The sequence below is a fragment of the Schistocerca serialis genome, chromosome 4, assembly GCF_023864345.2.
Source record: "Schistocerca serialis cubense isolate TAMUIC-IGC-003099 chromosome 4, iqSchSeri2.2, whole genome shotgun sequence".
NCBI lineage: Eukaryota > Metazoa > Arthropoda > Insecta > Orthoptera > Acrididae > Schistocerca > Schistocerca serialis.
Window position 1 is genome coordinate 628,124,437 of NC_064641.1, and position 26,958 is coordinate 628,151,394.

At 38.9% G+C, this 26,958-nt stretch overlaps 3 protein-coding genes across 5 annotated transcripts in view; 2 read left to right on the top strand and 1 right to left on the bottom strand.

Annotated features, from left to right (window-relative positions):
- Window positions 1–12,173, bottom strand: part of LOC126475448 (DNA replication factor Cdt1) — a 97,089-nt gene extending 84,916 nt beyond the window's left edge. Inside the window, exons 1-2 of the mRNA XM_050103313.1 lie at window positions 11,698–12,173; window positions 9,087–9,179 (exon numbers count right to left, since the gene is read on the bottom strand). Of these exons, the coding sequence (XP_049959270.1) occupies window positions 9,087–9,179; window positions 11,698–12,075 (471 nt within the window). The 5' untranslated portion in view covers window positions 12,076–12,173. The remainder of the gene's footprint in view (window positions 1–9,086; window positions 9,180–11,697) is intronic.
- The window catches only part of LOC126475450 (D-aspartate oxidase), a 245,700-nt gene that overhangs the window by 90,818 nt on the left and 127,924 nt on the right, over window positions 1–26,958 (top strand). The window contains exon 1 of one of the 3 annotated variants that reach the window (XM_050103324.1): window positions 12,223–12,317. The exons of 1 other annotated variant lie outside the window; for it this stretch is intronic. The gene's annotated coding sequence lies outside the window, so the exon portion shown is untranslated. Of the gene's footprint in view, window positions 1–12,222; window positions 12,318–14,780; window positions 14,919–26,958 lie in introns of those variants that run through there. One more of the 3 variants, XM_050103319.1, reaches the window with a different exon arrangement.
- LOC126475449 (SRSF protein kinase 3) lies at window positions 12,432–14,534 on the top strand. Its single transcript, XM_050103314.1, has one exon. It carries the CDS (start codon window positions 12,711–12,713, stop codon window positions 14,532–14,534), a length of 1,824 nt encoding a protein of 607 aa, XP_049959271.1. The 5' UTR covers window positions 12,432–12,710.

The window sequence follows — 26,958 nt, forward strand, 5'->3', positions numbered from 1 at the left end:
AAGTGTCAGGAAGTCATTTCTGAAAGAATTTGTATGGAGTGTAGCCATGTATGGAAGTGAAACATAGACGACAAATAGTTTGGACAAGAAGAGAATAGAAGCTTTCGAAATGTGGTGCTACAGAAGAATGCTGAAGATTAGATGGGTAGATCACATAACTAATGAGGAGGTATTGAATAGAATTGGAGAGAAGATGAGTTTGTGAGCCAACTTGACTAAAAGGGATGGTAGGGCATATTCTGAGACATCAAGGGATCACCAATTTAGTATTGGAGGGCAGCGTGGAGGGTAAAAATCGTAGAGGGAGACCAAGAGATGAATACACTAAGCAGATTCAGAAGGATGTAGGTTGCAGTAGGTACTGGGAGATGATGAAGCTTGCACAGGATAGAGTAGCATGGAGAGCTGCATCAAATCAGTCCCTGGACTGAAGACCACAACAACAACAATTAAGAACTAATAAAGAGCCCTAAGCACTCAATCCTGTTCAAATTCTGTTGATTTTCTATGATGATACAATGCAGCAATTACACTTCCTGCAAAGGAACCACATGATATCATATCCAAATGAAATAAATCCCACCACTTGTCTGTAAGTTTTCGTTACTTATTCATCACGATTTTGTTTGTAAAGCCATTTATAAGTGCAATGTGAAAACAAACAACGAAACATATTGACAACAAAGTTTAAGGCATTGTTTGATAACATTTGATAAATACGTTTTAAAGAGAATTACTTCAATTTTCACCTTGCAAATGAAAATGTTTCAGCGCCCAAAATCATGACAGTGAAATAAATAAATACAGACTTACAGTCAAACGGCAACAGTTACTTCATTTAAAAGTGTAATATGAGTGTAAAGCCTTGTTTACATCATAGCAAACGGTGGCAGTCGCAAGCTAATGAGCAATCACAGAGACCTGCATGTGTTCACTACCATTCGTTCATATCTGTGAGCAAGTGAATCCTCACACGGATTTTACCCAGTAACAACACTAGTTATAGCTACAATTAAGAATCTTTGACACTGAGATATGATTATTCACTCGCTGCTTTTAACAAAGCAAGCAAATAAGTAAGGTGTCTGAATTTTTTGTAAGCATGAAATGTGTGAAGGTAGTGCACTTAAAACTGAATTGCAGCTCCAGCCCTGTTTAGCATTATTCCAAAACTTTACCCAAATGTTGGTCAATGCCAGTCGCTGGATGTTCATTTCACTTGACATGGAAATTTCAAAGCAGAGTATTAGTTACCAATAATCAATATAAAGCAGTTCACTTGTGAAACAGCAGACAAACACACTCTATGATGATAGTGTCAACACAGGGAGGATCCAAGCTTTGTTCGATGCTTCCCTAAGAGGCCAGCAAACTTGCTAAACACGAATGAGCACCAGTAAATGCGCATCAAACTTTTCTTTGATGTCTAATTCCACTAGGAACCATCTGCACCACGACTGTATTATTGTCAATATATTTTGGATAAATGGCAGTATTGGTCGAAAAGATTGAAAACTTTTATTTTACGGACTGATTTCAGTCACTGTGTGACCACCTTCAGTGCACACTATCCTAACCTTGAATGCCAGTATCATAACAACACAACAAAATTTTCAATATGGTGTTACATGTACTGTGATAATTACTTCCAACAGATATCTTTACTTTCTGTTGGAAGTAATTATCACAGTATGTCGCCAAACTTTTTTGTTGATGCTTGGGTTCACTCCAACGGAAGCTTGATTGTAAATTGTAATGAGCCTTCTATGACAGCAGTTAGGGCAAAAAAAAAAAAAAAAAAACCATAGCAAGTAGAATAATAGCATGTGGCTGTATACTATGTCATCCACAAGTGTAGCACTGCATCTCATTTGAATAAATTATTTGTACTGCTGCGAACGTCAGATAAGCGGCAATCAGGGAGAATCACTATGACAGTATCAGCAAGTGATTATTGATCGTAAAGAGGAATTTGTCAGTAAATTATCATAAGTAATTTAATTCAAAGAAGTTGAAAGGAATTTGAAACCTTTCTGGTGTTACATCTGCATTTGGATTCCCCCCCCCCCCCCCTCCTAAGCCATACTGGTGTCAAACAAGCCATATAACAGAGTAAACACACAGTGTGAAGGATGACAAGTGTGTTTAATATGCAATTGCATAGCTTTGGCAATTTATCGGAAAGCTTTTACTGTAATACAGCCTGCTTTCAAACACTAACTCATGAAATATGTTACTTTTCAATCATTTCATTTATTTATTCCACATGTAATTGTAAGAAGTATCTCTGCAGTAAAATTAAATTTCGTTTGTAGACTTATGGAAGCTGATCTGCAACTGTGACCTACAGCTACAGTTGGCTGTGGGGTGAAAGCGCTCTGTGTACAGCACTCCAGACACTTCACCAAAGAAACAGCGTTGTCAATTCCATGACACTTTTAAATCAACAAACATTGTAACATCACCAGCAACATTTGTCGTCCAACATTAAAATTATTTATGAGGCTGCCTGTTCCACCGTAAGAATGGGCAATCTTACTTGATCTGGACACTACTCAGAAACAGCACAGGCCATCTGGCTGTGCAGCTGTTGCTGACAGTACCAATGGACCAGAATGACAAGCAACCACTTCTAGGCATACACAAAGAGGTAGCAGCTCAGACATCAGAAGTGTCATCGCTATGTTGTCAGGGAGCTCAACCAAAAGATTACGAAATGACCCCACTACACGGACTGGCTACTGTGCTGGCTAAATACCGCTAAATGACAACAGTATCGAGGAAAAGATGGAAGAGGCAGGAAGGCCACACGCCGGAGATAGTAAGCAAGCTGTTTTCTCCCAGTTGGCTCACACTATCGAGACAAAATTAGGGAGAGGAGGTCAAATCCTAAAGGGGGACCAAAAATTACGAAAAGAAAAAGTGAACAGAAACAAGAGTAACAGAACTGTATGAGATAGCAGAAAGCAAGAGTATAGCTGGGCCCACATAAACAAGGACACCGAAAGAGGGAAAGGAGGCAAAAAGGAAGAAACAAGGACAGCGAGGGAGAAGCACAGGGAAGGGAATGCAGCCTGCAGAGAAAGAAAGGGCCACAACAGCTCAGGTCCCACATGTGTCACAGATGAACTAACAAAAGTCATGCGCACCCTTGTGGGCATTGCCCTTTTGAAGCCGAATGTGTTTCATTTAGTATCTCTGTATTTATACCTCTATGCATCACTGTATATACAGGATGGCCCAGGAGGAGTCCTTAGTATTCAGGAATATGACAGGAATGATCATTAAAAGCAAAAGAATCTAGTAAATATGGGCTCTAAAATGCATTCGTTAAAAGCTATTAGCACTCCATCTTTGATACTATGAAAAAACTCTTCTACTAAAGGCTCTTTACTTACCTTATTTTGTGAAATGGTGGCACAGACTATGCAAGAATAAATGTTCACTACACATGTGTTCGAAAGAGCACTCCTTAAGTGATATGAGCACTTTTTTATCTTTGCTAAAGTGGAAATCATCGGTTCCACTGAACAAGCACTCACAGGTCATATGGTATGCATTTTGGAGCCCACATTTATTGGACAATGGGGTGGGTTGGGTAGGTGGGAGGGGGGGGGGGGGTGAGAGGCAGGAAGCAGGGTTGGGTGTGGGTAGCTAGCTGCTCACAGGGAGACAGCCGGTTTAATGGCTAGGAATGAGGGAGGGGTCTACTTTGTCACAGAACCTTTGTCATCTCTGACTAAGCCGTCCACTCAGCTCAGAATGGGGGAGCCACCATCAGTTCTGAGGACACTGCAGCAGACGGAGTTTTGTTTAAATTCCATTGAGGATAGGGGGTGGTCTCAATTTCTCACAAGTTGCTGGAATGGACCGAGTAGAACTCGGAGCCCAGGTGATAAACATCTTCAAATGTGTGTCACAATCTGCAGCTAGTGGCTTGTTTGGTCCTGCTCCAAAGCACTACCCCCTTACACTTACCCAGCCAGCACACAGTTTCAATCTGCCAGGGAGTTTCATATAAGTGCACACTCCACTGTAGAGTGGAAGTTCATTCTGGAAATGGCTGGCTTGTAGCCAAAACATTAAGATTCCAAACAAAGTGTACCGAGTGTGGTCTTGAGGGAGTCAGACAGTGACTTAACGCAATAACCATTCTAAAGCTCAGTCCTCATTGATCAATGGAGAGATATACACTGACAATTACTAGAAGAGACAAGAAAAAAAAGGATCAGGTAAAAAACTTCAGTGGAAATGAAATGATGGTGGACAGGACATTTGTATATGTGAATGGATGGTCAGATAGACCAAAGAAGTTCTTTGCTGGATTTCAAGTAATGAGTACAGGCCAAGATGATGACCTAATATAATGTGAGACATTTATATCGGAAAATGTTCCTTACAGTGTTATAGTGTGTTTCTAGAAATGATAGATTGTGATTCTACTACACTGCAGATTCAGCACTGCTTAATGTGACAGAAAATATTGTGGTGTTAGCAATTGCCGTATAATATGGGTTTATCGGTTGTCAGGCTGTTCTAGAGAGATTACAGTTTACCGGGCATAAATTTGGTTTTGGTACTGTGATCAAGGTGGAGGCAACCCTTTGCAGAACATTGTTGAAATAAAGTCTACAATTTTTTCAGTATCTCTTCTTCACACAGCACTCACTGAGCTACAGCAAGGGACCATTTTAACACCATGGCACAGAGATTCTTCCAAAAGTCAAAGCATTAAACAAACTTTGTTACAATATACTACTACCACTACTACTACTACTACTACTACTACTACTACTACTACTACTACTATGTGATCAGGCCCAGTGGACCGCACGCATCTACAAGTTTCCTCCTCCACTGTATTCTGTCCATTGCTGCTATCCACCATTCGTCCACATCTATTGACACTTGGTTTAAATCTTCATGGAGTCCATCCCTCCAACGCTTCTTGGGTCTCCCTGGCGGTCTCTTTCCTGTAGGTGTGAAATCCAGGAGCTTCCGAGGCCATCTGTGATCCTCCATCCGGGCCACATGGCCGGCCCACTGCATTCGTTTGGCTTTGACAGTTCCTGCTACGTTGGGCTGCTGGTATAGTTCCTCAAGCTCTTGGTTGTATCTGATCCTCCATTCCCCTGTATCTGCATCCAGAACCGGACCGAAGATCTTCCGAAGCACTTTTCTCTCAAAAACAAGGAGCTTATGGAAGTCCTGTTTCCGGATACTCCACGTCTCACAGCCATATAGAACAACAGGCTGGATCAGGGTTTTGTACAGTCGAATCTTGAACTGTCTGGAGAGAGATTTGGACCGAAGCAGTTGTGCTAGGCTGTGGTAAGATCGATTTCCTGCTTGTATTCTGGCATTGATCTCTGCTTCACATGACAAGTCCTCAGTGAAAAGTGCCCCTAGGTATTTGAATTCTTGCACTCTCTTGTAGGAATGGTCCTCAACCTGCAGTGATTGTAGATGATAAGCAGTCTGACAATGACCACGCGTCATAACGAGGTACTCTGCCTTAGCTTCGTTTATGTTTAACCCAAATTTGCTGGCAGCCTCCTTTAGTGCTTTGGTCATTTGCTCCAACTCCTCTTCTGACCTAGAGAGTAAATAGATGTTGTCTGCATAGGCAAAGTATGTCAGTCTCTTTCCTTCGATTACAATCCCTTCTTTCTCTTGGAAGGTCTCGTGTACGATCTTCTCGAGGGCAAAGTTGGACTGGATAGAGGACAACCCATCTCCTTGCCTGAGTCCTGTCACAATTTCAAATTCCTCAGTTATGCGATTTCCCATCTTCACCTTTGCATGTGTTTCGTTCAGACAGATCTTTATCAGATTGATGAGTTTCTCTGCTATGCCAAAATCCCTTAAACAGTTTAGCAGGCTCTTGTGATGTATGCAATCATAGGCCTTCTTAAAATCAACGAATAAAATATGCAAATCTTTACCATATTCACCCAGTTTCTCAGTGAGCTGCTGGAGACTGAAGATGTGATCTACTGTTGACCATCCTGGCCGGAAACCTCCAGGTACTCCCCAATCACCGATTCTGCCACTGGCTGAATTCTATGTATGAGGCAATTGGACAGGATCTTATAGCAGACGTTAAGCAGGGCGATTCCTCGATAGTTGTCACATTTCAGTTTGTCGACCTTCTTATGTATTGGACAAATCAAAGCTGTTTTCCATTCTCCTGGTAGTTCTTCTTTGGTCCATATTGCCTGTATCAGTCGGTGTATTTTTTCTGCAAGTTTCTCTCCTCCTGCCAGGATCATTTCAGCCTGTATTCCATCTTCACCTGGACTCTTATTCTGTTTAAGGTGTCTGATTCTTATCTCATCCAGGGTAGGTGGGGGATAGTCTGCATCGGCTGTAATTGGGTACTGGATATCAAACTGCAGTTTGGGTTCATCACAATTTAGCAGCTGTCGAAAGTACTCTTTCCATCTCCCAGCTATGTCCCTATTGCTCGTCAGGATCTTATCATGGGAATCTTTGACAAATTTCTGCTTGGCCTGGTGACCTTTGCAGAGGTACTTCACCCTCAGAAACATTTCCCTCGTCTTTTGTCCTCTGAAGTATGTTTCTGCTTCAGTGATGATATTCCTTACGTATTTCCTCTTTGCTCTTCTCAGAATTGCTTGTGTAGTCTTTCGGACCTCCTCAAATTGTGCTTTGGCCTGTGCCAGATTTGTCCCCTTCAGCCATTTGTTCCTGGCTTCCTTTCTCCTTTCCAGGGCATCTGCACATTCCTTTACAAACCAGATCTTCTTCCCCACTGGGTTTCCCACGAGTGTTTCCTTTGCTGTATCCCTAACTGAGCTCTGGATGTTTCCCCACATTAGTTCGAGGTCCTGATTCGCATCCACTTCACTGAGTGCTTCAAACTGGTTACTAAGTTGCAACTGGTATCTGGTCTTCGTTGCCTCATCTTTCAGTTTCTCCACATGGTACCTTTCCACTCTTTTTAACTTAGGCCCTGTTCTTCCTTTACACTGTATGTTTAAACGGCCTCTGACCAGGAAATGATCACTCCCACCTTCGGCACCCCACGCTGTCTTAACGTCTAACACCCATCTCTTGGCTCTGAGATCAATGGCAACATGGTCTATTTGATTTACAGTTCTCCCATCTGGTGATACCCAGGTTCCTTTATGTATGTTTTTCCACTGGAAGTTTGCGCTGGAGATGAACAACCCTAATGATGTAGCGAAGCTGATGAACCTAACTCCATTGTCACAGCTTAGGTCGTGTAGACTGTGCTACCTGTTGCGTCTTGGAATATTTGTTCTTTCCCAAACTTGGCATTCATATCACCAAGGAGGATCCTCAGGTGTCTATTTGGTATAGCATCCATCACTGCCTCTAGCTGTGCATAGAACTCGTCTTTCACTTCACATTCGCTCTCCTCCGTGGGAGCATGACAGTTCACAAAAGTCGCCTTAATATGCTTTACTTCCAGTGTTAGAACAGATATTCTTGGGTTGACTGAAACGAATTCTGAAACATTAGTGGCCAACGTCTTACTGACGCAGAAACCAGTGCCTAACAGATGACCTCGTTCACAGGCTCCATACAGAATTGTACAGTTTTCAACATCAATGCTCCCAGCATCGTCCCACCGGATTTCTTGCAGTGCAACTAGGTCTAGTTTGTACCTCTGAATTTCCTTGACCACACTCATTGCAGCTCCTGTCTTGTACAGACTCCTTACATCCCACGTTCCAAATCGTATACCGTTTCTTTGCCATTGACGTCGTCTATTTTTTTCAGTAATGTTCCGAGGCTTACTTGTAGTCTTGAAAGCATGTTTAATTTTTTATGGAGAGAGGGTGCTGGCCTCCCGTCCAACCAGCGGTGTTACCCTCGCAGCTCACAGGACTGCTGGCTTTTCTTAAGGGGTGGGCTCCCCTCAGGAGTTGGGATATATATACTCCCAGAAATTCATCCCTGATTCACATAAGCAGATCATCCTCCTCCTCCTCCCCCCCCCCCCCTCCTGCTGCTGCACAACTTAATCCTTGCAGTACTTTATCACTTATTTAGGAGAAGAGGGAAAATGTGGAATTTACAGTTCAAAAAGATGTCGTCTCCAAGAGTTGTCTCCTCAAACTTCACAGTTTGTGGGGCGAAACACAGTCTAACGTGCAGTGAAAAGAGTTACAAATACTACAGTTGTGTTAGTACGGCTGCACAACAATGGCTTCAACTGGGGAGATGGCGACTATCTCGGTTCAATCCCATGTTGTTAATAGTCACTTCCAACAGCTAATTTCAGAGTTGTTTCCTAAATACATTTTATTCAACTTTAGTAATGCCATCAATATGCAAAAAATAGATGACATTTATATAATGCAGTACGTCAATTAACACAAACAGATGTGAAGTTCTGTGAACATGCAATGTTATAGATGGAATCAAAGTTTAATAAACTTTAATGTTTATTTTCTGTTTTTCCCATTCAAAGACTACACTATTAATCTATGGCATATTACAGTTATTTTTGCTGTTTTTTGTCCAACAGGGTTTCTTCACCGAGTCTGAATTTTTTTCTAATGTAAATGGAAAGAAAATCTACTCACCAAGTGGCAGCATGGAAAAAACGAAGTCACCCAGATCTGGGTGACTTTCCTGAACTGTACCCTTTTCCTTAAACCTCTCCAGTCCTTTTCCTTCACCCCTCTTCCTTCCCATTCAACTATTGTGCCAGAAGAAGGAGCCACTGGCTCTGAAAGCTTGTAAAAGTTAAATCCTTCCCCTGCTGCCACTTGGCAAGTAGATTTTTTATCTTTCCATTTACATTATATTATCAATAGGTGATTATTTTTGTTGAATATTTTTTCTGTTTGATATTTTTCCCTGATAAGGATATGTGCTCATATGGAAAAAAAGTCTTCAAGACACAAAATTTACCAGTAACAATAATTGATAATTTTCAAAAACAGAAAGTAGGACATGATAGTTGAGGAAGGAACAAATAATACTCCTGTCCGCTTATGTTGTAATGAAACAAGGTATTTTTACAGTCATTACCAAATAAATTATATGAATGTGGATTTTAACACAAAGATCTGTTGATATCAGTATACCTGCAATACCACCAATTCTCCAGCTTCCAGAGAAATACCCTGGTTGAGCTGTGAGCTTCCATTCTCTGATGGTTTACTTTCAAGCAAAGTTTCCTGTAACCACAAGCAAACTATTTAGAAATCTAGAAGGTAAAATTCACACAAAAAGATCTCTACGATTGCAACAACATGTAAAATCCTATGCTAACTAGTTGACCATCTTTCTCACAATATGAAAAGCAAATTGGGTAGTTTTATCTGTAACACAAGAAATACACCAAGGATGTTATCAAATATTTCTTCTCTTGTTTTATTTTAAGCAGACCAACTGTGTGTGTGTGTGTGTGTCTCAAGACGAGTTAGCCATCATAACGGTACGAGAAACAGAAACAATAAGATCCATAGAGGAACTACATGAAATCGCAGCCAAGACCGGACTACAGATTTCACACAAGAAAACATAGTTCATGAGCACCCAAAAAAAACACATCACTACACACAAAATATGGGACAATACACAGAACAAAAAATTTCAAGTACCTAGGAGAAACAATACAGATTACAGGAAGAAATAAGGTATCTAATGAAGAGAGAAGAGCAAAACTAGAGAAGGCCAACAAACTGACTTGGAATCACTAAAATAAGAAAGCTACCTCACAAAAGGCCAAGCTACGACACTACGAGACGATGGTGCTACCAGAAGCACTATGTGCAGCCAAGACCACAGCAGTACAAGGACAGACACGAATCAGATAGAGAAGATGGAACAAAAAAATATTCAGGAAAATATTTAGCGCGACACAAAAAGGTGGGGTATGGAGAAAGAGGCCAACTGAAAAACTATATGAACAAACAGAGAAAATAACATACCAAATCAGGAAACGAAGACTACAGTTTTATGGACATCTCAGCAGAATGGCACCACATAGGATAACGAGACAGACCTTGGACTCAGTCAGCACAAGGAGAAACAACAAATGGATGGATGAAGTAACAAATAACATGGAACAACTCAACATCACACAGGAAACAATACAAAACAAAACACTCCTTAGGAACCTGATCAGAAGGAAAAAACTACAAGAGACACCACACAACAAACGAAGACAACGGACTGAACAGAGACAACAAGAACATAGCCAGAAGATGAAGGAACACTGGGTGAACAGGAAAAAGGAGAAGCCGAAGAGACCAAAGGACCTCTGCATCAGCAAAGTTATTAACATGTAACTGACTAATACACAAACACACACTTTTTTTCTGTTATAGGGCCTACAGGCTCCAGTTACATGCATCAAACTGCAGGAACAATACATAGCCCACTGAGGAAAATAAACTTTCTCCTAATTTTAATTTTCCCCTCTATTATAACACAAAGAAGGCCTCTTATTGAAGTTTGTGGAGAAAGAAATGACGACTTTAAGGTTTGTTAATAACATCTTAATTCCGTCAGATACAACAAATTACTTAACTGGATGGGTCATACAACTAATGGACAGACACCAAATCAAATTGGTAAGAAAAGAGCTACTTTACAACATAACTTGATCAAAAGAAAGGGTATTTTGATAGGGTGTAATAGAGGAATAGTTACCATTTGTGCAAACTATGTTGATACTTTGTGTGATGGCTGTGGGGAGCGACTGTAAATGGGAGATGCCTTTACAGTGCTCCCAACAGCCACTGTGCCAAATGCAAACTTAATTTGCACGTAAAGTAGTGCAATTTGGTGATCATAGGAAGGTTATACCAGATATAGGTTGCAAGAATAATGTAGAAATGAAAAACTTACAAAAGTTAGATGAACATGGAGAGCTGCATCAAACCAGTCTTCACACTGATTACTACAACATTCATCTGATATGAGATACAATAAAAACTTGGTTCCATTTAAACTGCAGGATTGGGTGGAGACACATTTGTAGTAAGTGGAGTTAGCATACAATGGCAATCCAATCAAAATCTCTAGCCAATGCAGAGCCAACTGTTGGCAACTATGCCTGAATAATGACACAAATGGTATCTGGTTGATGTATAACGAACTAGACCAAACTTACAACAACAACAGAAAGACTTGCTGTTGAGTTAAATGGTGAACACAAATGGTTCACGTAAGGAGCATCAGGATTGGAGGGGGTAGGCAGTCAGCAAGTGAAGAAATATGTAGGATTTGGGAGTACAGTTACAAACGTTAAGGTAAAGCTTAAAGTCAACAAGACCACATCTGCATGCCTAATGGGCATATTTGGGACTATAATGTTAAAATTAAGCATTCAGCTATGGTTTGTTACAATGCTAATGAATATGGAAACACTAAAGACACAATTTCTAAACGTTTCTGACATATCCTACGCAACTGTGCAAAATGTCTAATGTTAAAAATAGCACAACAAAATTAGTTTTTTCAGACGCTAGACACTTTGGAAATTTAACCCTTTAGAGACAATTGTAAAGTGCAAAGTGTCATTAATTTACTTAGTACAACGGTTCTTCTTGAATGTGTCTGAAGGCTTCCCAAAAGCTGTGCAACACTTTCACTATATATTTCTAGCACTAAACACATCACAAGTTAAAAGTAAACTGCAATTCAAACACAGTACAATAAAACAGCTACAGTGATTAACGATTATACCTGTGTCTCACTTTTCTCGACGATTGGAAACTTCTTGTTTGCATTTTGAAACGATTCTCTGATATCACAATTAAATGAAACTCTCTTTTCTGGGAGCGTCTTCTTTCCGCAACGTCTGATATTTGACTTATTTTTTTGTTCACTCAAAGTGCTTTTTTGCACAGGATTCTGGCTGTCCGAAGAACATTTCAATATAATTTTCCTGTTACTGTTTTCTCCATCAGCTTTAGCGTCACCTCGTAGTATCGTTTTGCATGAATCGTTTTGTAAGTTTTCGTTTCGTTTATCAATGATAAGTACTTTAGACTGCGTTTTAACATCATCTGCTGTATGTCTTTTGCGTTTGATAAAGTAATTTGTAATTGAACTCTGTGACATTTTTATTTTGAAATCTCACACACTACAAACACTACACTTCACACTCACTCTCCCGCCACTGCACAGTTCACAATATACCGCGTTTCCGGTTTATACAACAGCGCATCCAGTGGCAATACTATAATCCGGTGATGTAGCCTTGTATTAAAGCTATGTTGGCAAAAATGATAATTGACATAAAACAAATATTCAACGAAAAGATGCACGCGCTCATACAATTACTGTTAATCAGTTAAAAACAGGTAGTAATCTTTAGAACTAATTGCTACACGCAGTGGAAGTTGGTAGCATTTACTGCTTTCCTTTTTTTATGCACTGTTGAATTTTCTTTGGAAAAATTGCTACTTGTAATGTTTCTAGCAATGGCGATGTCAGTGTATCTGTGTTTGAGGGTGGTGAAGTTACGTTGTGAAGTGCCTCCTAAATAATAGTGTGTGATAAACGTCTCCAGGTGTAGTAAATGAAGTCCAGTATGCTATTTAACCATACGATCATTGTGTTCATTGCGTCAGAGGGAATATCTAGGGTTTTGTTGTCACCGGCCGCCATGCTCAAACAATAACGATCGTAGTTTGAGGGATGTGTGTCAAATATTTGTATGTTTAAATTTGAGAAACATAAGTTGAAGCGTTGCTATGAATTCGAAAACTGATGTGAATCGGAGAGTATTTGCTATTAAAGCTAAAAAGAAACGCCCGAAACCTGGTAAAAGAAAAGGAAAAAATGAAAGAGATGGAAGAGCATACTCAAATAAAGTAGAACCATCTCATTCGTCTTCAAACGAAACTATAGAAGATGAAGATGATTATTTCAGCTCCGACGATGATGAGCAGGAGGATCCTGCAGATTATTGCAAAGGTGGTTACCATCCAGTCAAAATAGGTGATTTGTTTAACGGAAGATATCGTGTCACACGAAAGTTAGGTTGGGGTCATTTTTCAACTGTATGGCTTTGTTGGGATCTGTATGACAAGAAATTTGTGGCATTGAAAGTTGTGAAGAGTGCTTCACATTTCACGGAGACTGCCTTAGATGAAATAAAACTGTTGAAAGTCGTGCGGGAAAGTGATGTTAACGATCATAAACGAAACAAAACAGTACAACTCTTGGACGATTTTAAAATAAGTGGTGTTAATGGAACACACGTGTGTATGGTATTCGAAGTTCTTGGTCATAATTTGTTAAAATTAATCATCAGAAGTAACTACCATGGCATTCCAACAGAGAATGTAAAATCTATTATTCGACAAGTATTAGAAGGTTTGGACTACTTACATACCAAATGTAAAATTATTCATACTGATATAAAACCTGAAAACGTTTTGGTATGTGTAGACGAAAATTATATTAGGAGACTTGCCTGCGAGGCTACAGAACTTCATACAATGGGCCTTAAACTGCCTGTATCATTAGTCAGCACTGCACCAAGGGAGGAACCGGATCCAAATGTAAAAATGTCAAAAAATAAGAAGAAGAAATTAAAAAAGAAAGCAAAGCGCCAGACTGAACTGCTGAGAAAGCAAATGGAACAGATCGAAGAGACTGAAGAACAGAAGAGGAGAGAGATGGCACTGGAATTGGAGTGCCAGTCACCAGAAGATAATAGAGAATCTGCTGAAACTCAGTCTGAGGTGTTTGATGAGGTGCATGATGAAGATGATGATGATGCCAGCTCAAAGGTAATAGACACTGCATATCAAAATGGGATAGATAAAAAAGAACACAGCAAGTCAATGGGAGATGGTGCTGCAGAAGAGACCTCAAGTTCTGATTCTCAGAAGCTGTGTAACTCAGAAAAATGTGATGAAGGAGCTGGTGAGAGTGGAACATGTCCTGTTAATAAAACAACAAGAAAGAAAGAAACAAAATCTGTTACTGGTAGACCATCCCGCCAATCTTCTGGGTATACATCATTTAGTCATGATGCAAAACCTGAACTGGACCCAGCATTTGTGGTGTGTGATATTGAAGTAAAAATAGCAGATTTAGGAAATGCTTGCTGGACTTACCGTCATTTCACAGAGGACATACAAACACGCCAGTATCGTTCATTGGAGGTCCTTCTGGGAGCTGGATATGGCACGTCTGCAGATATCTGGAGTACAGCATGCATGGCATTTGAACTTGCTACAGGGGATTATCTCTTTGAGCCACATTCAGGGGAAGACTATTCTCGTGATGAAGATCATTTGGCTCATATTATTGAACTTTTGGGTGAAATACCTCGAAGGATAGCTATGTCTGGCAAACATTCCCGCCAGTTCTTTAATAAAAAATGTGATTTGCGCCGAATCTCGGGTTTGAAGCCGTGGGGACTTTTTGAAGTCTTAACTGAAAAATACGATTGGGACCCAAAGGAAGCAAGAGAATTCACAGCTTTTCTTCGCCCTATGCTGGACTTTGATCCAGAACGTCGTGCAACTGCTGCAGAATGCTTGAAACATCCCTGGCTAAATTAGTTTAACTCTCCGATTCGTTAGACATATAGCTCCAAAGACAATCTTAAAAATGTTTAGTGATGACATAGTAGCTAATTTAAAACTTGACTGGATCTTTTTACCTTGATATTAATTTCAGCAATTTTACTGTTTTGTGTTTCCTTCTGTAAATTTACAAGTATACAGAAAAGCAAATACCTTCACCTTTTTTTATGTATATTTAATAATCCTTTCGAAGTGTTGTGTTTTTAAATGTGTGCAAGTGATGCTGAATACCTGTGCAGAAAGTTTATACTTCATTAGACATTTTGGAAGTACCGGTATACATTGTGAACTTGAGTTTTTCCAAGCTTACCTTAGAACTGGAAAGAAAGCGATCGCCCATTAACATCTTTTAGATATTTTGTAAGTATACATATGTTTTTTCTTAAGAAAGATAGTTTTAGAGCTGAGACAGCACATTTGAAATTTGGTGCTCTTCCTTAAACCAATTTTTTCTTTAAACAATAATTTTCTAGTTTGAAATTTTTGTGTAACAATATATGGAGCCATTGATTTGTTGGTTGCGGGGTTCCTTTGAATGCTACTGAGTAATAATAAATTCCTAGTTATGGAACTGTGTTCTTAAGTTCAACTTGAAATTGAGTTGTTCTTGTCCTTTTCAAGACAGCTCTCATTTCAGTACCAGTATGAGGAATTGCAAACGGTGCCTGTAGACCTATAATGCTGTAATTAGGCTATATTTTAACCATATAGTTACTTTTTATTGCTATGCAATTTCTTCACACTTTAGATACTAATGCTAAGTATAAAATATGACTGTCAACGCTTTACAGGTCTCTGATTAAGATACAGCAATCGTGCTTTTTTCAGAATTAAATTCTAGTATGTAGCAGTAAGGGTCTTTTTTCTGTTTTTTCGTGACCTTCATTTTCCTCCTCATTACTACATTATCTATGAATTTTTAATTCACTTGTAGTTTCTTCAGAAAAGAAGGTTAAATATTTAGCTGCTTTTCAATTACAGTTACACAGTGCCTTCTCTTCTTAGTTGCATATTTCATACTTTGTGATGTGTACATAATGTGCACCAAAATACTAGGACTACTTGGATATTTGTTTGTTATGCTGTACAGATTTATTGAATTTATTTTTTCAGTTCAAGTTTTTATGATGAAAATATGTTGAACATGGAGCAAACATGGACATAGACATCAGGCTACACTACAGATCAGTACACGTTATCCACACCCTTTATTCCACTTTCACATTTGTAGGGTTTGTCAATCCATAACCAAATTGTCAGCTACCAATGTAACACACATCTCGTACTACACTACACACAGTCTGACATCACATCAAAGTATTTAAAAATGGGGGTGGGGGGCGGAGAAGAACTAGGGCAGAATCACACATCAAACACTGTTTCCTGGCATCTACTGATGGAATGAGGAAAAATCTAAATGTGAAGTCACTTTAGGAATGTTGCAAAAATTTGATTTCCTAGCATGTTTCCTGTTTCCTTGGATGCATATTACCAGCAGTTTCCACTCTGGTAGCCTAAGTGTTAATCAGCAGTGAGTGATGGCTTGAGAATACAGTGTTTTACCATTGTTTTGCCTTCTCATTTATGTACTACAACAGTCGTTTCCAATCACATTATCAGAAAGCATTTTGGAAAAATTGAACCTCCTTCATATTTCTCTGCCTTAATTTGTAATGTATTCTGTCCAAAATACAAGATTTCTTCACGACTTCAGCCAGCAGGCCGAATAGCTGAAGAAATTTTATTAGAGACAACACAGTCTCCCATCATCGCCGACAGCCGAAAACTGTTGACCTTGTCAGTCATATCCACACCTACAAAGACATAAACAAAGCGATTTACCAAAATTCACACACAAATAACAGAAAAAAACTACAATAACGTTGACGTAACAAAATCAAAATCGTTAACTCACTGAAAAATATTTCGCTGAAAGCACAGTCACCATCGATACCAAACATGTGCAATGCTACCATGCAAATGAACCCCATACGCCACATAACACACTAACCATAAACACACCACCATAGAGAACCACCGACCACAACAATATGCCACCTATAAATACGCCACACACTCAAACTAAACCAAAAACATCCCCTAACACACAACATATACACACACCACCAGAGAGCACCACCAATCATATCAAAATGATACCTACAAACACGCCACTATGACAAACTAAACTCTGCGCTGTCGTGATGTCACACACCACAACAGCCTTACATCACAGTTCAAAGCCGACAGGTGGAATCGGACACTTCGGTTAACCCCTAAAATTAGTAGCATGCCCATATTTCCATTCATAGATCTGTAGGCTACTCCAAATAATTTACCTCTATGTAAATGGCAGCAAGGGACAGGAAGGGACACCAGGTGCACTCAGTGTATATGTCTGTGGGGCTTGAGTCAGCTGTTGAAGAGGCTGTTCCAGCAGCCATAGAGGGAACAAGGTGCAACCAACGGCAGATTGTGGCTTATGTTGGAACAAACGATGTCTGTCTTGGGTCATTTCAGAGATGGTTGAAATGGCCAGTAAGGTATGTGTAGTTTGAATGAAGGCCACAATTTGTACAATTTTCCTGGAACCATTGTCCCCAGAACTGATCATGGTGCTTGGGATCTGAGGCCATTGGAAGGATTGAATCAGACTTCAAAGGTTATATGACAAGCTAGGCTCAGACTCTCTGGACTTGCACCATAGCGTTGAGAGCTGTAGGGTCCCCATAAATGGGCCAGGCATGCACTACACGCCAGTAGATGCTACTCGGGTAGCTGTGTGTGGGGTGCACACAAGGTTTTTTTTTTAGATTAGGCAACTCTCCATCCAATGCAAAAAAACAATTGCTGTGGGAAACCCAGAAGTATCAGTGTAAGATCAAAAGAAATGCCTCCCATCCATTAGAATATTAAAATCCTAATGGTAAACTGCTGAAGCATTCTCAACAAAGTGTCAGAGTTTAAAGCACTCATGAAAAGCAGTGAAGCTCACGTAATACTGGTACAGAAAGCTGGTTGGCACCAAAAATTGGTAGCACTGAGAAGTCTGGAAAAAATTTAAATGTATATTGAAAGGATAGGGATAATGAGAAATGGAGGTAGTGTATTTGTCGCAGAGGACAAGAAACTTGAATCCGTCAAGATAGAAATTGAAGCTGTATGTGAGATTGTTTGGACATGACCCAGTATCAGGTGTGGGCAAAAAAGAATTAGATCCTTCTATTGCCCACCAGACTTATCTCCTGAGTAACTGAAAACTTTAGAGAAAACCTCATCTCACTTGTACGTAAGTTCCCTAATCATACTGTGATCATTGATGGAAAATTTAATCATCTCAGAATTCATTGGAAAAATTACAATTTTGTGGGTCAACGGAAGCATCAGATTCCACCCGTCGGCTTTGACCTGTGATGTAAAGCTGTTGTGGTGTGTGACATCATGATGGAGCGGAGTTTAGTTTGTGAGAGTGGCGTATTTGTAGGTGTCGTTTTGATGTGATCAGTGGTGCTCTCTGGTGGTGTGGATAGGAGCGGTATGGGAGTTGTTGTGAATGGTCGTTTCTGCCATATTGGTGATGTCATTGATCAAAGCAGAGGGGTGGAATTGGATGCTTCTGTTATCCCAATTTTGTTAGTGGTGGACGTGATAAGACTTCCTGTGAAACTTTACTAAATGTCTTCTCTGAAAACTATTTGAAACAGATAGTGATGCAACTGTGGCAACAATGATTACCAAAGTACAAAGGACAACTAAAACAAGCAGAAACATATATATGTTCTGTAAACTAGATAAAAAATCAGTAGTGTGATATGTCATGAGGAATGTGAAACTGCGTGATTTCATCTCAAATCATACAGGTTATGGCAACTCCCGGTCATGAATTTCTCTGGGAAACATATATATTAGACCTCTATATCATAAGTGTTAATAAATAATATATTTTCATTTCATCTGAATTTTTTGTGGATTGTATGGCCTTTTCAAAAATGTATAATTTGATGATAACTCTTAAAACAGTAGAGGGGAGATTTCATGGTGACTCATGTTACATTTTGAAATCGGTGTTTTATTATGTTGCCTTTTTAGCAATCTAGAAACCTATATTTTCCTTTGTAACTCATCATTATATATTGTGTTATTCAGGCAAAGATCTTGAATTAATATTTAAGCAGGGAAGCACATTAAAATTACGGGACAAGAATGTACTTTATATAGTGACTCACATTACAAATGTGGGACATCCTATTGCTAATGTGCATTTTAGATCAAAAGTGTCAGACTATTAGGGAGTATGGATCTGGTTTTTATCACAAAAAATGCATATTATGCTGGCAGTCACACAGTTACAGATTTCTAAAAATATTTATACCATGTAAAACATTGTAATATATTGAAAAAAGCACATGACACAATGTTATGTGACACAATGTTATGTGACTCGTGTTACTTGCTACTTATTGTTGGAAAAACTTTTTCCTGTGAGCAGAAAAATGAAAATTTGACATTGTTTACCAAATAAGGTACTTATCATTAACATTTCACTTTGTAAACACTATGATAAATTATAAAAGTATGACACCTAGGGAAAAAAACTGTAAGTTAGTTAAAAGTCAGTGAATTGAAATTATCCTCTTGCATTGACAACATCAGGTAGATTAGTTTTCTTATAATTTTGGCTGTGTGTACAGAATTTCATCACATTTTGCAGGCCCATTTCCAATAGTAACCAGCATGCTCCATTGCACTGATTGGGTAAGAATTTCCAAAAATTGCATGTACTTCTACAGCATAGAATTTACCATCATATTCTACTTTGCACCGGCCTCCAATTTTCAAACTTTCTAGAGTTTATTCAGTATGATGATCTGCAGCAGAGAAATTCTCTGGAGATAGTAGATATCTTTGTAGTACTCTTTATCTTGTAGTGAAAGCAGTGAATGCTTTTTATGTTTAGTACTGATGATGCTGAAGAAAATATTTGAGCCTCTAACTCACTAGCCGGATTAACTCTCAAACTGATTCCTTGGATTTCATCAGCAGACATATGAAAAACCTGCATAGTTGTGGTACTGGCAGCTGTCTGAGCAAAAGGTGATGAATCACCTACTATGGATTTTCACTTTTTTACGCATTCCACACTTGCCAATTCACAACAGTACCAATTCCATCTATGGCTCCTTTACCATTGGGTGTAACAAAAAAGTTCCAATAGATTTCCATGTTGTGGAACAGTTGAAGTTTAGGTACAGCAACAGTAATATATTTGTTTTTAAATTGTGAGGCAGGTCCGTCTAACCAGATTGAAACTACCTTCACATTTTCAGGTATAACTAACACTGTCTTGCCAATGTTAGCAATCACAATATCCTTGGAATGGGTTAAATTTTCTGAAACAGCAACAATTAGTTGATGAGAACCTAAATGCCACAGTGGCAATACTAACTTTTGCTTGTGCCCAATGTGCACTTTGCACCTCATCTTGATAAACACAAGTGTAATTTTCAGCAAAATAAACATGCAGCAATGCAAATGGCTTATAACTTTCGCTCAGAGCCATTCCCTTTTGCTGATAATAAGATGCAGGCTGAGTGCTCTTTTATGGTAATGAAGAAGAAACTGAGGAATTAAGGAAATTATGTACTTCACTGTATCAACTATAGAGCCTTCTTTGACTTCAATAATTTTGAACCATTTTCTTACATCATTCAAAAATACCATGATAAATTCACAATTTCCGTCTCATCAATTTTATAGGCTTTGTTGAAACCTCTACCATTTTGGCATGTGTTACCTTCATTCCACCAACAAAGCTCGCTGGGTGGCTGGCATATGATGGTCAATACAAATGTGATGCTGTACGCTGAAATATTATCGTGTTTCCTCTGAAGGCTGCCGATAACATTTATGAAATTTTCGTGATATTTACACAACGTACTTTATGAAGTAGTTTGCTGCTTAACTGAACATGTGGTGGCTGTACTTCCGCAAACTTAGATTTCCCAGTTTGAACTTAAGGATGTTCCTGTTTGAATGCTTTGTGTGTTTCCATGATGGACAAGTCCTAAGTGATGAATATGAGTGCTCATTTTCTCATTATTTTCGCCAATCACTATTGTGTTCTTCGTGCCTGGTGACTGGTGATTAAGGTCACGACAGTAGAAACCAGCTACCAACTCTGTATATTTAGAATTAAGACCTCGATTTTGTGAACTACTACCATGGCTGGGTCTTTCAGACTTTCCATCTGATGAATTTCCACACAAGTCACGGAACAACTTATGAACAACTAGAACTTCACGTCCCGGTGAAGATGAGAAGTAGTTATTGGCTCAAGCCATGGCTTTACCCAGAGCACTATGTGACTTACACGGCAACAAACCAGCATTATTTGGTTGCAGATCTTGCTTTTTACGTTGCCTATGTTTTCTAACTTTCTCCCTAGTTCTAGCTCTTCTTTCTTTTAATAACAACAGCTGTTGCTTATGTTGACTCAGCTGAAGGAGTTTTTCTGCTTCTGTCCCCCCCCCCCCCCCCCCCCCCCCCCCCCCCCCCCCCCCCCCGAAGGTGCTTCTCCTTAAATTCTTCATATTATCCTTCACGCTTTAACTCTCCCCCCCCCCCCCCTTCCTTTTCTGTCTTTCTGCTGCTGGTAAGAGCATAATCTTCTTTTAAACTTAAAAATAATAACTGTGACTCAGATCACACATTTAATTTTCTGTTCTTATTATATTGTTTGAAATTGGGAAATTTTTAATAGTGTTGTTAGTTACACATTCATACAGAGAATTAAATTGCTGAACAAGAGAAAGTTAGCTCTAATATTCCTCTTAATATAAAAACTTAATTACGTGAAACTGACTCATGTTATATGAAAGTTCGTGCTGTTGTCTTATGTCATTTATCCTTACTTATAATTTACCTACATCAATTTTATACTGTTTTTGCAGTACATTCGGGTAGGTAACTGTAATATAAATAATGATATACTAATTTTTATCTCCCGGTTAGTTGAAATGAAGGTCCAGAATTTCCAATAATTCACATTCTTATCACATGAAAAACATATGACCTTATAAAATAGCTATGAATTATGGAGGGAAAGCAATAATAGGCAACCAACCATTGTTGCCATACAACTAAAAGTCTGGCCTTTTGAAACAATATATAAAAAGTACCAAATTTTAAGCTTTTAAAATTATAGGTGTGTACTATTTTACATGGAATATCCTATAGGCCAAAAAATATATAACTAATAAACCAAAAGTACTGGAGACCTGGCAGGTGTTTGGGATCAAAAAACTCCCTCTTAGTGTGTTGAAATTCAGTTATCACCTGTGCACTTACGGACTTCCTTTAGCTTACAAATTTAAGAAAAAAAAAAAAGAAATTAAAGGTAATTTTTCCACTTAAATTTTTTTCCTAATTTGAAAAGCCACAGAATGCTGTTTTTTCTGTCATATTACCAGATACTACTGGTGTAATTATAAATATCTTTTCTGCTCCAGCTCTCTGTATTACGTAAGTATTAATTACTAAAAATGTAAAAAATTGTGTTTTTACAAATTGTTCACTCCAAAAACCCCATCTGAAACCTTTTGAGAACTACACACAATATTGTTTGTTTAACATATTAGTAATTAGTGCAAAGACAGTGAGTAATATTTTTCTGTGTAAGTATTAAAAATGTTTAAACATTCTGCATATCTCACTGAATTCCTAGTGTGCAATATGCATGTTGGCAACACTTTTTCCTGCACTCTTCTGTTTAACAAACAAGTGAGAATTTGCACATAAACCATTCTGCATCGCATTTTGTATTTGATTTGAACTTCTTGCTAGATAACAGTGTTAGTGAGGAAATACAGTAGTGAAAGAATGGGGTGCGTGGAATACAAAAAAAAGGCACAAGAAGGTGATGTTTACGGGACGTGGAAAAACACTTGACAGTTGTTGGAAACCTTTCAGATGTGCTGCAGAAATATATTGGGCCTCAAGTAACAGTATTAGCATCACATCCATTGTTCAGGAATTGCTACATTCGCTACAAGTAAAAATTTAGTGACCACCCGCCTGAATGATCACAATCACCCAAATGTGAAACTGAAGAAGACATTGCAGATGTTTATATTTCTGGGTGTGAAGTTGTTGATGCATTGAATGTCAGAATTTCTGCTATAGCCCCTACTATATACCCCCTTAAACATCCAAGAAAGGTAAGACACACAAGAAGAAAACAGTATTTAAAAATAAGAGTGGAACAAATTGAAACAAGTATTACATAAGCAACATTTTCAAAACTTTATGAATTGTGTAATGTAGATACACTTGGTGCAGAACCTGAAGATAGCGATATGTGTACGGAATGTGATGTGTGGTTTCAAAACCTAAATACTGATAGCTCAGCAGTCACCTATACTGAAAAGGTACAGTTACTGACTCTGATGCAACATAGCTGCTCTAAGCAGCAGATACAGAAAGACATACCCACTTCCTCACATTATTTGATTTCAAAAACTCATAAAATAAAGAATGAGAGAGGTATTTGGGCTTACCCAGATTCATACTGCGGGCATCCATTGCAAGATGATACGCTTATTGTTCCTCTGGAATATTACCTAAGTAATGACAAAGATTGCAGCAGGCAAAGTCCTAACCAGGCTGATGTTATCTCTGTTAGTGAAAATTGTGGAAAAGTTAAAAAGTGTAGCTCCTAATGAAAAAGGAGAACTCCGATTTAAAAATTGGCCTTACAAAATTCTACTCCTTATGACCAAAATGGGTAAAATGCTAGCCAGTGAAGGAAGTATGCATATGTATTTACTGCACTAATTTGAAACGTGTTTGTTTCGCCATAACCAGTGTCCCAGGAAAGAAGTAAACAGAGATGGACCTGGTGCTATTGTGTATATGTCGAGAGCCCCAAGATAAATGTTGGTTGCAGGAGTGTGCAATGTGTCATGGTGCTGGAGTGATGGCTGTTGAAGCATTACACCGTCAAGATACTGACAATGACATAACCTATGCATTGTGGGAGGAAGGGGAGTTGGTGAAGAAGACAGTAGAGCCAGAGAAGTTTTTTTACAGAGGTTAGGTGTTGGGTCATGAAAGGAATAGCTCACCATCATATCCGGAGGATTCAGAGATAGGTCATAACAAAAGTAAAATCAACCATATCCCAGACTACTGACACATTTGTTCTTCATTTCGACTTTGTTGGTAACTGGTCTGTTGCTTTGCAGAACAAAATTCAAAATTACGACTGGCACACACTACAGGTATCAATATTCACATGTGTTGCCCGGTTCCTTGAAGCATCACACTGTTTTGCTATTGTCAGTAATGATCTCATTCATGACTCCACATGCATGCTACGCTGACAGCATGATAATTGATTACATTGCATCTAGGGGCCATGCATTTCCTAAACGTGTGTGTGACTGATGATGCAACATCTCTTTTTAAAAACTGCTAGAGGACTTTGTAGTGAGTCACTTCATTTCTTGTGTGTATGACAATCAGTGATGGGTGGGACAGATAATAGTGACTCTCATGAGCTGCGAGATATAACTGTCTCGTTTATGACACCTCATGGTCCTGCTAATTCTTTCAAATGGCAATCATCAAAAGATCAGTGTGCAGTTCCCATTTCCCAAGTACTTCTCGTGTTGGATCATCCTTGTCTGTGTGCAAATTCGGCTCGGCTATACAAGTTTGATGGAAAGCAGATGGAAAAAACCAAGTGAACTCCTTTCAACAGTGCAGTGTTGATGTTACATTGTAGGCAGTTTTAATTCATGGAAAGTCATGAAGTACAATCATGACAGAAGACAATAATAATTTGTAAATAATTGGTATAAAATGCTTTTGAATGAAATTATGAATTGTTTTCCCACTCACTTGTAATGTTGTAAAGTAATTATTTTGATTCAGAAATACCAGTTTTGCATGATATTTACTTAAAATCAGCGGTACTTAAGTGTCCATGATTTTTTTGACCTAGCGAGTAGAGCTAGGTCTACCTAAAAGATTTCTCACATTTTGTACAGACGAGTCTTACCCAATCTGATTGTACATTCCCGAAGTATAATGACCAACTAATGTACCATCAAGTTCTAAAACATTTAGGATGGGGGTTTTCGAAAAAATAATTTCTAAATCACCAAAAACTTTCAGATTCTTTCATCTTTAAGTACAAATATTTTGGCAGTTTAAGAATTTAATGCATTAATGTCATAGTTGACAGTTAGCAATCCTTCCACTTTATCCTATCTCAATACAGTTAACATCCTGTGACTGTTCATATTTTCAAAACATAATTTTGGAATTTGCAAAAAGTTTCAAATTTTCATAGTTTATGCCCCCCCCCCCCCCCCCCCCAAAAAAAAAAAAAAAAAGAGAGAGAGATAGAGAGAGAGAGAGAGAGAGAGAGAGCGCTGAGATATGTGTGTATGAATCATGTCTCATAGTACTGGGAACAAAGTGTTTATTGAAAATAAATTCAGATCTGTATCACTTTTGGTTTCTTTATTACAATTTTTCAATTTTCCCTCTCGTTGTGACGTTTTCATGAATATTCTCTTGTAGAGAGGTCTGTAGCATTTTAATAAATCGTCAGAAAATCAAAATGTTGTAGTTTTGTAGGGTGTGGATCTTCAACATGAATTTTTTTGCAGCAAACTTTGAAATAACGGTGCGACACATTCTCTCTTGACCTGTATGATTTGAGATGAAATCGCCCAACTTTCAGCACAGGACAGAAGCGTGTAGAGGAACTATGGTTGAAGTTTAAAAGAATAGTGGACCATGAACTGAATAGATATGAACCCAGCAAAACAGTTCATAATGGGAGGGAACCTCCATGGTATATAGTCACAATATATAAACTTACAAAGAAACAGATTACTGCATAATAAGTGTAAAATGAAGCTTTGGGCTATAAATAGAGAAACGGTGAATGAAACACATTTGTCTGCCAAGAGGGCAAAGCGTGATACCTCCAATGACTACCATGGCAGAATATTGTCAAGTGATCTGTCACAGGACCCAAAGAAATTCTGGCCGTATGTAAAGGCTTTTAGTGGCACCAATGTGACTGTCCAGTTCCTAGCGAATGAGACAGGAACCGAAATTGAGGGTAGCAAAGCAAAAAGCTGAAATGTTTAACTGTGTTTTCAAGTGTTCCTTTACTAATGAAGACCCACTGAATAGATGAATGAAATAAGCATGAGTCTTGTTGCTGAAGGGGTGGGAAAAAACACTTAACAAACTTCTTGAGTTGCTATATCCATACAATAATTATACAAAGGATGTTCAGTAAGTAATACAACAGTTTTTTTCGCTCCTGAAAGCAGATTGGTTTTATTCGGGATCCAGTATACCACATATTAGTCCCTGCTCTTCTCACTACAAAACCCTATTTTACTTTCAACGTAATCTCTGTTCAATGTGACAGCCGTATGCCACCTTACTGGAAAGGCCTTTATGCCCCCATGGTAACATTCTACTGGTCGATGTTGAACCCAACATCTTGCTGCATCAATAACCTCCCCATCATCCACATACTGCTTCCCACAAAGTGCATTGTTCATTGAGCCAAACAGATAGAAGTCAGAAGGTGCGAGATTCGGCATGTAGGGTTGATGAGGAAGTAGTTTTGTGAGCTCCTCTCGGGTGCACAGACTTCTGTGAGGTCTTGCACTGTCATGGAGAACAGGAAGTTAGTTTTCATTTCTGTGGTAATGAACAAATTGAAGTTGTTTCGTCATTTTCCTGACAGTAGTACAGTACACTTAAGAGTTGATCATTGCACAATGAGGGAGGACGTCAAACAGAATAACTGCTTCAGAGTCCCAGAAGACTGTTGCAATTACTTCACTGGATAGGGTGTGGATATGAACTTTTTCTTTGGAGGGTAGTTGGTGTGGCTCCACTCCATGGATTGTGTTTTGTTTCCAATTCAAAGTGGTGAAGCTGTGTTTCATCTGTGATAAAGTTCGACAAAAATTTGTCACAGTCAACCTCCTAATGTGCAAGCAGTTCCACGCAGATTCATTACTCTTTATGGTTTTCTGTTAGGTGGCGAGGAACCCAGCAGACACACATCTTTGAATACCCCAACTGGTGGATGAGTGTGTTGGCACTAACAATCAGGACGTCCTGTTGTGCAGCGAACTGTTTGATTGTGATCCATCGATCACCTCGAATGAGTGTGTCCACACATTCCAACATTGCAGGAGCTACAGCTGTGTGCAGCCAGCCAGCATGTAGGAGAGGGACAGATTCGCCCAACCTTGTTGCAGTGATGAGTGACTTACACTGTTTTTGTTCATTGCCAGGTCTCTATAAACATTCTGCAAGTGCCTATGAATTTCCGTGATGCTCAGTGATACTGTCTACT